General features: G+C 34.6%; 1 protein-coding gene across 5 annotated transcripts in view; it reads left to right on the forward strand.

Annotated features, from left to right (window-relative positions):
- Positions 1-13,452, forward strand: part of LOC137008980 (cyclin-dependent kinase-like 5) — a 65,830-nt gene that overhangs the window by 29,223 nt on the left and 23,155 nt on the right. For all 5 annotated transcript variants that reach the window (XR_010892836.1, XM_067370816.1, XM_067370815.1 and 2 more), the window contains exons 4-6: positions 11,819-11,864; positions 12,233-12,369; positions 12,445-12,565. Coding sequence is in view for 4 of the 5 variants with exons in the window: in XM_067370816.1 (XP_067226917.1) it covers positions 11,819-11,864; positions 12,233-12,369; positions 12,445-12,565 (304 nt within the window). In the remaining variant the exon portion in view is untranslated. The remainder of the gene's footprint in view (positions 1-11,818; positions 11,865-12,232; positions 12,370-12,444; positions 12,566-13,452) is intronic.

Below are 13,452 nucleotides of genomic sequence, written 5' to 3' on the forward strand. Positions count from 1 at the left end.
TATTTTTATTAATTAATTAATTAATTTACATTTTACATTATTTTTTCTCTAAACTTTTCAGTAGATCTACGGAAGAGGATTAGGGCCAAGCAATAATAAAAAAAATAAAACCATCTCGAGATTAAAGTCGTTAAATTTTGAGAAAAAAGTTGAGATAAAATAATGAGAATAAAGTCATTAAATTATGAGAATAAAGTCATTAAATTATGAGAATAAAGTCATTAAATTATGAGAATAAAGTCATTAAATTATGAGAATAAAGTCATTAAATTATGAGAATAAAGTCATTAAATTACGAGAAAAAAGTCGTTAAATTATTAGACCAAATTCGTAATTTAACGACTTTTTTCTCAAAATTTAACGAGTTTAATCTTGAGATGGTTTTATTTTTTTATTATTGCTTGGCCCTAATCCTCTTCCGTAAAGATCCACTAGTATTTTTAATTTATTTATTTTAATTTATATTGATTTATTTTTAATTTATTCATTTAATTATTAACATTTTGCATGATTTTTCAGCAGAGCCCTCCGCTCCCTCTTGCAGTCCCGTGTATTTTACACAATATTCACTACAAAATATTCTCTAAAACTGGTATATTCTGGAGATTTTTGATAATCTGCCAGGTTGGCTCAGTTATTGGTGGTTGATATATATCGCTCTATCTCTGATCATGAAGTAAGTTCAGCCTTTGCTTCTTTAAAGCAGTTCCTCATTTCCCACAATGCAGCTGTGCTCTCCTCTTAGAAAACTCTCAGAGCGGCGCAGTGAGAAAAGAGGTCAGCATGTATTCTTAGTTCTACAGAGACGCTTTCTGCTTCTGATTCTCTGAAGACTGTGTCTGCTCACACACTTCAACTGCTCATCCGTTTCCCTCATGATGAACTCATTTAGTTCAGCTGTAGAAAGAAAGTACAAAAGTCTTTACATTTATATCAGACACTAACAATATATGTTTGCAGTGATTTTGTGATTTAAAACATGAATATTGTGGTAATGCATGTTTTATTTTTCAACCTTCCTATATAAAGACTGACAATTGCTGATTTTTCTGTCCAAAACGTAATTTGTCATGTTCATTTAGATATTTTTTTTACCTCTTGCAGTAAACATTTTGGCATGCCTACAACACTGAAAAAATATTGATGTAGATACAGTTTTCACTCAACTCGCTATCAAATTTCACAAATAATTACAAAGAAGTGGCAAGTAACACATTTGAATTAAACGTGAAATTTTGAAGCTGAAAAAGTGAAATAGTATTGTCTTGTAAACTAGTAATCTTTGTTATATTTACAACTTACAACAAAAATGTCTGCTTCCTTAGTATTTTGTCTGTTTTTCCTTTGCACATATCTAAATATTCTTAAATAAACATTTATTGGATAAGCTAAATTACATAACATTAAGTTTTTTTTTTTTCTGAAAAATGTATCAAGGTATCAAAAATTGGCAGATATGTTTTCTTGTTTTATGTCCACTTCTGATCAATTTTTCAGAAAACCAGACATCATAAGTACTTGCTTCTCAAGAAAATTAATCTTAATTAAAAGGGTCATGACATAGATTTTTTTATTATTATTTTATTTTAATATGTTCCTTTGGGTTTACTTATAATGTTAAGGGAGTTTTTTTTTTTTTTTTTTTTTTTTTTTTATAAAAAAATCGAATATACTGTATATGAAAATTTTCTACCTTCATTTTGCCCCTCTGTTTGAAATTATCCATTTTTAAGCTGCGGCTCCTTTAAGACTTTTCAGTAAACAGCCACTGTTATGATTGGCTAACGTCATTGCATAGGAAACCGTATCACTGCCCTCTCGCTATTGCATGTAAAGAGTAAGTGTTTTGAAAACATTATCTATATAAAAGTGTCATATACAGACAGAGTGTTATGAAATCATTTACTAACGGCTTGAGATGCAGCTGCTGTCAGATCCAGTACAGTCACTGCTGTCAAATGCTCCGAACAAACATATAATCCTCAGACGTGATCCCAATGTCAGCCGTTAAGTGACTGAGTGCCAGTGGGCGGAGTCTGTGATGCATTGATGTATAACTATTGGTCGATGTCTTGCTCTGGAGGCGGCCATATGCAAATATATTTGCCCATGTGAAATCACAGATCCCACAATATCAAAACAAGCTGTTTTTGAAGCCCGATGAAATAAATGCTTTGCTTAAAACTTTATTATAAGATGTAGTTGCATGTTACTACATGTAATAACAGTAAATAATGCTTAATTACAAGTAACTAACCCCAAACCAACCCTAACCGTAACTCTGTAGTAAGTACATGTAGTTAATTAATGTTACTCAGTACTTATTTGAAAATAAAGTGTAACCATGTTTTGTTTATAATGAGGAGGCTATGAAACTTGCAAGGTTTTCTTGGTACAAAGACCTCTAATATGTCAGTGTTATATGTCATGACCCCTTTAAGAAAGTTTAGACATTTGTACTGGAAAACAGGACAAAAATAAGGAAGAAAGTCATTTTTTGCAGTGTTTTCAGGCCTCGATTCACTCATCAGTTTGTTTGATTTGATCTCATTGTATGAATGTGTGTTTGTCTGGTGGGTGTGTCACTCTCTGTCCATCACAGTTCGGCCTGTTTTTCTTCTGATCAAGTCTTGACATGCTTCTGAATAGATTTAACAAACCTGAACATCTCGTTTGAGCCGTAATTAATTCCCTCAGCCGTTATGACTCCAGTGTCTCCTGTCAGATCCTGCAAACCGCAGCCCTGAACACTCATAAAATATAAAAAAAATTATTTATATGAAACTAATTGAGCATTCTTAACCTGCCATGTCGACAACCACACATTTAAAGACGACCCATTATGCTCTTTCTCAAAGTCTTGATGTTGTTTTTGTGCTCTACTAGAACAGGTTTTCCTGCTTGAATGTTGATTATTTTCCTCATATTCTCCTCTCTTCCCAGTCTGTCAGTAACACTCTGTTTAGTTCCTGTCTCTATGAAGCCCCTCCTTCTGTAAAGCACAATGTGCTCTGATTGGTCGGCTGGAGCATTGTGTTGTGATTGGTGTTTGGAAAATGTCCCGCCCCTTACCATAACCGCCAGTTTCAACACACTACTAACTAACTCAATCAGGCCCCGCCCCTTTATTCTGCGTATGAATTATTTAAATGAGGAATATTGTGAAGAAAACTTGAGACTTTAATTAAAGCTGCAAGCAGCATTTATCGAGGTTCAAGTAATTAACATCCTTTTACGCATATGTGCTTAAAAGCCTTAAGTTTTATTTAGCAAGCATGTAACCACTTAAATCATAGAAGAAACAGACCATTTTCAGCCAAATCAGGCAATTTACCATTGAAAATATATGGTTTTTAAAGCTTTTTAACAGTTATAGCACCACCTATTGTCCGATCTCCATAAAAATTGGTATGCTTCTTTAGAGTCATTTTGCTCACTTAATTTCGTGAAGTTCTGACTTTTCGTTTTGGATTTATAGGCTTTTGAGTATATTTTGCCACGCCCATTTTCTAAATGACCCTGTTATAGTGACCCAAAGGGTAAAGTTCAACTTTGCTTTGATAATTATTGATCTAGAGAGTCCATAGAATTGTCCTGCACTGGTTTTGTTCCGATCGGCTGAAAACCCTAGGACTAGTTCGCAAAAGTAGATTTTTCACATATTTGCAAATAATTAATGAATGATTTGATTGACAGCATTGGTTCTTGAGGCAAAGTTGTTCCGAATGAGGAGATCTATCAAATGATATGCATATTGTGTGGATCTGTGAAACACCACGTGATTACAGAGGCATAAAACTCGTTAGCGCCAACTAGTGGCCGATTTCTTCCTCTAGGACCATGAGTTGAACATGTCCACTGAGTTTCGTTCCAATCATCCTCCGTTAACCTTGTCTAATAGGTGCTTCAATTCAATCGGACTAACAGTTGCATAGTTACAGCTGTTTTCATGTTTTTTTTTTCAAGTTATAGCACCACCTTGTGTCCAATCGACATAATTTTTATTTTATTGTGACCAAAGATTGAGCCCGTACATGTGTACCAAGTTTGGTGCAAATATCTCATTTCGTTCTTGAGTTATAGCCATTTTAATAAAAGTGGCTCCGCCCTCATCGTTTGTTTTGGCGCCCCTTAGCGACTGTAAATCAAAATTGCAAATTTTTTTTTTTTTTGATAATTATTGATATTCAGACTCCAGAGAACATTTCTGCACTGGTTTGGTTCCGATCAGGTCAAAAACTTCGGACTAGTTCGCAAAAGTAGGTTTTTCAAAAAACCCAAAATGCCGAAAGTTCCGCCACACTCTTGAACCACTAATTATCTGTAATTTCACACTGGATGTGGAAGGTTTGCCGTCTGTAATGTTCACGGTTTTAAATTCGAACACAGCTGTTTTTTAAAATCTCCTACAAGTCTGAGCAAACAAGATCAGGTTTGAAATGTTTTTTTGAGGCTGTTGTTCACTTGTGTATCTCACCTGAGGCTTTGGACGCCGTCCAGTCCACCACATCACACAAGCAGGTGTTTGAGGTATATTTTTGAAAGCGGAGATAGATACTGGGAGAAACCCAAAATCACAGTTCGAACAATTTACCATCAGTCTTTCATTCCACTGTGATTTTCTCTGACAGGAATGAAAAGCTTAATGGATTCCTGCTGAACGTTTGAGATGTTTGTGTCGTACTGCTGTTGATCTGTCAAACTCTGAACAATCTTGTTGGGGTTTGATAATGTGTCTCAGAGACTCAATTTGTGTATAAAATATGAATCTACCCACAAAATCTGACAGTTAAGGCCATTATTAGAGCTTTTTGCCACAATCTTCAACCCCGTATGCTGTTTTGATCAACTCTTTGTACTTTATCTACCTCTAAAAGGTTCATAGCAGTATCTTAAGGTTCACACTGGTACTCTAAGGCGCTGTTATACACTTTTTAGGGCTAAAAAAGGCACCTTTTAAAGGTACGAGCAGTTTTTCTGAGAGTGTTGTGTGTGTGAACTCAGTTTAAATGTTAATCTGATTCAGTGTTTGCACTGCAGAGGAATGCAGCGTACTGACTAACCTGCGTGACCTCTGACCTCCACGGCTGCTTTTATTGGTCGGTTCTGCTCTGCTGTTGAGATTCAGGGACAGGCTGTTGAACATGTCCTCCATCGATTCATGAGAGACGCTGACCGCTGGTGTTTCCGTGTGTCAGCCGTCAGTGTTTGTGTTCAAACATGTTTCAGGTCACGCATCACTCATACTGACAGTGTTTGAGCGGCAGCGCTGGACTAACGTTCATCTAACGATTGTGTTTGTTCTGAAGTCAGCTTTATTTCTATAGCTCTTTTTACAATGCAGATTGTGTCAAAGCAGCTTTACAGTGATGGAGGGAACCTCATTTCGGCTGTACAGCAGCTCTAGAAGAAAATGTGTCATTGTTCAGCTTAAGTCAGTTCAAAATTGATTCAAAATCATTAGTTATTATTTTAGTTAATTTCTCTGTACAGCAACTCTGGAGTAAACAGCTCAGTGGTGTCAGTGCAGGCAGATCAAAACACTGTTAAAGTACTAACAATATTTTTTTTTTTTTTTTTAATTAAAGAAGTGTTAAACTTCTGCCGTTAATTCATCTCAAACCATTATTATACCGTTATTAAACCAATATTTTAATTTTAATTAAATACTCATTTTACAGTGAATATTATTATTATTATTATTATTATTATTATTATTATTATTATTAAATACTCTTTTTATTTTACAGTGAATATTACAATAGTAATATTTCTTGTTTTGTTTAATATTTTTTTATTTGGTATTATTATTATTATTATTATTATAGTAAACAGTATTACTTCTGTTATTGTTCTCATTAAATACTTATATTTTATTTTTTCAGTAGATATTAAAATAGTAATATTTTTTTCATTATTATTTGTTATTTTATTATTATTATTATTATTAAATCTGTTTATTTTACAGTGAATATTACAATAGAAATATTTATTTTTTTTGTTTTTTTATTTAGTAGTACTATATTAAACATTAGTATTATAATATTGCACTTTTATTATTCTGTAGATATTACAATACTTACATTATTATTTATTATATAATATATATTATTATTAGTATTATTATTATCTTTTTATTTTACAGCGAATTTTACAATAGTAATATTTTGTATATTGTTTATTAATTATTTAATATATTATTAATATTTTAGTCATATTGATGTATAATCACTACAAACAAGCACAGCAAACTTGGAGTTTTTTTTTTTTTTTTTTGTTTTTTTTTAAATCATGATTTTTATCAGGAGAATAAGTTCTGTTTCCCCCCTAAAACTTGCAGCCCTAATATATATAAAATATATAATATAATATATATATATATATAGTGTGTGTGTATATTATATACTTAAATTCCAACTGAATAGAATGTTCATTGTTCAAAAGTCAGAATGACAGTGACATTTATAATGTTTGCAAATCGTGATTGGCCTTCTTTCATGCATATATTTGCATAATGTGTTTGGTTTTGTATTTTGCATCTATTTAACAATCTATAGCTGTCATTATTATGTGATGAGAAATTAAAACAGAAAACTTTGTACATTAAACTCTTAATGCAGCAAAATGCAAATACAGTTGCAAGGAAAAGTTTGTGAACCACTTGCAGAATCTGTGAAGATGAATAATTTTAACAAAATAAGAGAGATCATACAAAATGCATGTTATTTTTTGTTAGTATTGTCCTGAGTAAGATATTTTACATAAAAGATGTTTATATATAATCCACAAGAGACAAAAATAGCTGAATTTATTAAATTTGAAGTTTGTGAAGCATTGATTCTCAATACTGTGTGTGGTTACCTGATGATCCACGACTGTTTTTGTGTTTTGTGATGGTTGTTCATGAGTCTCTGGTTTGTTCTGAGCAGTTAAACTGAGCTCTGTTCTTCAGAAAAATCCTCCAGCTCCTGCAGATTCTTCAGTTTTCCAGCATCTTCTGCATATTTGAACCCTTTCCAGCAGCGACTGAATGATTTTGAGATTCATCTTTTCACACTGAGGACAACTGAGAGACTCAAACACAACTATTAAAAAAGGTTCAAACATTCACTGATGCTCCAGAAGGAAACACGATGCATTAAGAGCTGGGGGTGAAAACTTTTGAATTTGAAGATCAAGGTAAATTGTATTTAATTTGTCTTCCGGGAAACATGCAAGTATCTTCTATTGGGCAGTACTAAATGAAAAACAATGATATTTCAACAAAAAAAGAAAAATTGTGACATCTTCATCCTGTTCAAAAGTTTTCACCCCCAGCTCTTAATGCATCGTGTTTCCTTCTGGAGCATCAGTGAATGTTTGAACCTTTTTTAATAGTTGTGTTTGAGTCCCTGGAGGATTTTTCTGAAGAACAGAGCTCAGTTTAACTGCTCAGGACAAACAAGAGACTCATGAACAACCATCACAAAACATAAAAACAGTCGTGGATCATCAGGTGACCACACACAGTATTGAGAATCAATGCTTCACATACTTCAAATTTAATAAATTCAGCTATTTTTGTCTTGTGGATTATATATAAACATCTTTTATGTAAAATATCTTACACAGGACAATACTAACAAAAAATAACATGCATTTTGTATGATCTCTCTTATTTTGTTAAAATTATTCACATTTTCACAGATTCTGCAAGTGGTTCACACACTTTTTCTTGCAACCGTAGTTAAATTAGAAGTGTGTAAAAGGCTTTAATTTAATGTTATCAGGCTCAGTGTGACACAGATTTCTCCTCGGTACGTGTTATTAGACCGAAGGTCAGGTGACCAGACATCCTCAGACTGGAGAGAACATAAAGTGGGTCAAAACTCTGAGACGAAAGACATCTGATCTTTCCAAACGTCACCTGTTCTGATAAACACACTAACATGTCCCTGTTTGAGTGCGGAGGTGCTAAAGCGAGCGGTCCGGGGCGAGTGCATCGGCGTCACGCTGTCAGAGAGATTAAAATAGCGCGGGCGTCTCGCTGATGTCTCACCACCTTCTCTCATTGTTCGGCTTGTTTTCCTTTCATCTGAGCGAGGTTCCGTTCTGCTCAGCCAATCAGGAAGCGGTGTGTGTGCAGGGCTATGAATATGCATGAAATGCTAATTCCTGTTATATTTAAATTTCCTGGATGGCCTGTAGCATTGGCTCGGTGAATGTTTCAGCGCTGTTTTAACAGGGAAACTGTGACTCTTCCACATGCAGCATTAATGTGAGCCCGCGGTGGTTTGTGGAGCGCGAGAGCCTTCGGGTGATCAGGAATCTGCCTGCGCTCGCAGATAAACCAGTTCAGCTCTGACGCCCCAGAACATGTTCTTATCATGTGCAGAACACACGCGTCATGAACTGCGGGATTTATTTATGCGTTCATTTGGTATTTTGTAGTTTTCATTTGGTAGTTTTTATTTTTTTTATGTTATAGTTGGTGCCTTTTGATTATGGTTGTGATTTAGACAAGTGCTTGCAGAAAAGACCAATCACAACAGACTGGGCCATCTGACCAATCGGAGCAGAGGAAGCTCTCGGAAAGGCGGGGTTTAGAGAGGCTGAATCTTCAAACTAACAGTTTTCAAACTCTTTGAGAAACGATGCTGCAGTGAGAAAATGAATGTTTTTGACCTGGGATGAATGTAAATCTGTTGTAGGAGACTATAAAATAGCATAATAGGGCACTTAATATTTCCAGAGCCTATCTCTCGCTGTCCATTTCTCTCAAACAGCTCCGCGAATAAGAAAATTGTCATTTGTGATCCGCGTTGTGGGGCAGTTATGTTCTGAGCATCGTGCATGTAAATGTATGTAAATGTAATATCTGTGTACATGTGCAACAGACCCACAAATGGCTTTCAATACAGAAAAATCTCGCCTTCCTCCTCTCCCGCTCCGTGTGCTGATGAGTGTTTTGTTTTTGCATGTTTTGCTTGTGTTTCCTGTGTTTCTTCCATTCGTCTGTCCTCGTTTGAACCTCCTGTTATGTCTGTCTCCAAAAGATTCACGCTGGGCTGAATTAGTCATTAATCAATGAAATCCTCTCTTCTGTCGTGTTCTGAAGGAGTCTGAAGTTTTCTGATGCTTTTTCGCTCCGGTTGTTTTTGAAGCTTAACAGCTCAAGTGCTTGTTTACTCTCATTATATAGAAAGAGCAACAAGGTCACCGGCGTCAGACCTTCATACATGCATCTGGAAACTTTTGTGGAGCGCTTTTGTAACATCCGCTGTCACGACCACAACTGATGGTCCATCAAAACTAATGGTCTGAGGTGAGGCAGGGGTCAGAGGTCACTGAGGAGCTGTCACTCACTCCTATCTGGACAGGTTTAAACACCTGTGACCTTTGACCCCTGTCACATCTTCTGACAAAAAAAAAAAAGCTGTAATGATTTTCAGGAAATTTTTGATCTACAGCACATTTTAAAAATATGAAGCAGCACGACTGTTTTAAACATTGATAATAATCAGAAAATATAGCTGCAAGCAGCAATTAAGGGTCCAAAAACCACAGAGTTCAAATAACAAGGCAGAGAGCATCAAAACAACTGCAAAACATTTGGAGATGATTTTAAGCAAAATAGTCAAAAACCCATAAATACAATCACATGTAATTTTAACCAATTTTGCTTATTATTTTTGACCAGTAGATGGCGCTGACGCCATTTAATCTGGTTTGGTTAGTGTTGGGTGACAATTACACGCATAAAGTTTGGTGTCAGTATGTCAAATCTTTCCAGAGAAACAGCCTCAGATGCAGTTTAGCATGATGCCATCAGATTCATAGATGCGGCATAGGAAAACTGTTTCACCTATCGACACAAAATCCATAACATTTTTGCCAGCATGGTCTGAAGGTGATCTGACTCGAATTTGGTGAAAATCGGACAAACGTTCTAGGAAGAATTCGAAAGGAGATTCCTTGGATCATGCTGAGAACAATGATACCAATTTTGCTATAGGCGGCCGAACTTCATGTCCGCCATTTTGAAACAGTTGGTTTTCAAAATGGCAGACAGGAAGTTCAGCCAACTATGGCAAAATTAGTATCATTGTTCTCGGCATGATCCCAAGAATCTATTAAGATACATTTCAATAGACAAAATTGATCAAAAGTTATTTGCATTTTTTTAAATTTCATAATTGTTGAACACAAGGTGGCGCTGTCTCAAAACTTTTTAAATAAATTTTACACAACACATTTTCCTCACACATATGAGTTGCAGTCTGACATGTTTTTCCGCCCCCTTTTGATTGACAGGATACAATATAGGACGAAAATAATTGCTTTTATCGGCTGATACCGATTATTGAGCCAAATTGATCTGTTGTGGTCAGTGTTGGGTGACAATTACACACATAAAGTTTGGTGTCAGTATGTCAAAATTTTCCAGAGATACAACCTCAGATACAGTTTGGCATTATATCATCAAATGCGTAAATGCGGTATATGAAAATGGTTTTGTCTATCAACATGAAATCCATATCTTTTTGCCAGCATGGTCTGAAGGTGATCTGACTCGAATTTGGTGAAAACGGACAAACATTCTAGGAGTTCGAAACAGTTGATGAATAGATTCCTTGGATCATGCCGAGAACAATGACACCAGTTTTGCCATAGTTGGCCGAACTTCCTGTCCACCATTTTGAAAACCTTCTGTTGTAAAATGGCGGATAGGAAATTCGTCCGACTATGGCAAAATTGGTATCATTGTTCTCGGCATGATCCAAGGAATCTATTAAGGCAAATTACATTACAATATGCAAAAGTAATCAAAAGCTATTTGCATTTTTTGAAATCCCATAACTTTTGATCACAAGGTGGCGCTGTCTCAAAACGTTTTGAGTAAATTTGACACGAGACACATTTTCTTCACACACATTATGAGTTGCAGTCTGACACATTTTCCCGCCCCCTTTTGATTGACAGGATACAATATAGGACGAAAATAATTGCTTTTATTGGCTGATACCGATTATTGACCGATATATCGGTTCATAAGAAATGTTTCTTAAAGCAGCAAATCAGCATTTTAGAATGATTTCTGAAGGATCATGTGACACTGAAGACTGGAGTAATGATGCTGAAAATTCAGCTTTGATCACAGAAATAAATTACATTTTACTATATATTCACATAGAAAACAGCTATTTTAAATTGTACTAATATTACACATTTTTTACTGTATTTTTGATCAAGTAAATGCGATTTTGGTGAGCTTTCAAAAAAAATAAATCTTACCCACCCTAAACTTTTGAACACTAGTATGTGTCTGTATATATGTATAAAAAAGTTGTAGCAATAATTGTGATTTATTAAGTATAAATGTGCCGTCATCAGCGTGTTTAACACACTGTACACATTTATGAACATGTTTTCATGTTGTATGTTCTTCAGTGTTACTGAGATTTATTTCACTGTCTGTAAGAGTTTGTTTGACGTTAAAGTGTGAATCTAGAGCACTGAAGGATGCTGGGAGGATATAGAGACACTGCGAGTGTAAAATAGGCCAGAGAGAGAGTGTGTTTGTGTGTTGAGTCCTTTAGTTCTCCTCAACACACACTCACAGGGTCCAAAACGCCCGCCAAGAATAATACGAGTGTAAATGGGCTTTGCTGAGTATGTAAGTTCGTCTCCATATGGTTGGTAACCATCTGCTTATCATTTATTAGAAAAATGGCTTTAATTAGACTGTAAGAACAACAATGACTGGCACTGATGTTAAAGACGTAATACACTCTAGTACTGACCCCAAACTCATCCATTGCTGCTCTTTCTGTTGCAGGAGACGAATGAAATCGTGGCCATCAAGAAGTTCAAGGACAGTGAAGGTGAGTCTCCTGCAGACGCAGGTGTTTTAAATAGCTTGTTATGCAGGATCTGCATTCAGAATATCATCGATCTTGAGCTGCTGCAAGACCTTCATCTGACCTGATTTAGTCATCACATAAAAGACCTCGAAACCAACATCCAGAATCAGCTGACCAGCTGTCTGTGACATGGTGCAGCTTAACTCATGAATATTAATGAGGTTGCACTGATGACACATATTAGGAGCACACTTATATCCTACATGCAAATAACGACCTCGACATGTAGATCTGAAGATCAAAAGCATGATTACTTTCTAGGTCCTGTTACAGTTTCAGTGTTTGAATAAATTGAAAGGTAATGCATGTTATTTTTACCATGGCTTCAGAAAATGAGGAGGTGAAGGAAACCACCATGCGGGAGCTGAAGATGCTCCGGACGCTGAAGCAGGAGAACATCGTGGAGCTCAAGGAGGCGTTTCGGCGGCGGGGGAAACTCTACCTGGTGTTTGAGTATGTGGAGAAGGTGAGACGGAGACGCTGAGATCTTCAGTCTGCGCTCTTCTGATGTGGCTGCTCAAGATGATTGTGTGTGTTGCAGAACATGCTGGAGCTGCTGGAGGACATGCCTAACGGTGCTCCACCTGACAAGGTCCGCACGTACATCTACCAGCTGATCAAAGCCATTCACTGGTGCCATAAGAACGACATCGTCCACAGAGGTGCGAGAGCTCCTGTAATAACATCACCTGTGCTTTAATCAAATACAAAATTACATCTGTTATGTTTTAATTATATTTAATTGTAATCATCCACAGAGGTGCCACCTGTAATAAAGTCAACTATATTTTAATCAAATAAAAATGTAATATATTATTATTATTTAATTGTAATCATTTTAATAAAATAAATTAAATCTATTATATTTTAATTATATTTAATTGTAATCATTATCAACAGAGGTGCCTCCTGTAATAAAATTAATTATATATATTTTAAAAAATATAATAATAATATTTTAATTATAATATTGAATTTTATTCATCATCCACAGAGGTGGATGCGACACTTGTAATAAAATTCATTATTTTTTACTAAAATAGAAAATAAATTATATTTTGGTGAAATAAAAAATTAAATCTATTATATTTTAATTAGATTATTTAATTATTCATCATCCACAGAGGTGCCAGACCACCTGTAATAAAATTATTTTGTAAGAAAATAAAAAAAATTATATTTTAATAAAACAAAAAAATGTAATCAATTATATATAAATTATATTATTTAATTTGATTCATCATCCATAGAGGTGCGAGACCACTTGTAATATATATATATATATATATATATATATATATATATATATATATATATATATATATATATATATATATATATATATATATATATATATATATATATATATATATATATATATATATTTTTTTTTTTAATAAAATAGAAAATAAATAAATTATATTTTGGTAAAAATGAAAAAATATATCTATTATATTTTAATTAGATTATTTAATTTTAATCACCATCCGGCGCAAGACCACCTGTAAAAAATAAATTATATTTTAATAAAATTAAAAAAATGAATTAT

The sequence above is a fragment of the Chanodichthys erythropterus genome, chromosome 20, assembly GCF_024489055.1.
Source record: "Chanodichthys erythropterus isolate Z2021 chromosome 20, ASM2448905v1, whole genome shotgun sequence".
Lineage (NCBI taxonomy): Eukaryota > Metazoa > Chordata > Actinopteri > Cypriniformes > Xenocyprididae > Chanodichthys > Chanodichthys erythropterus.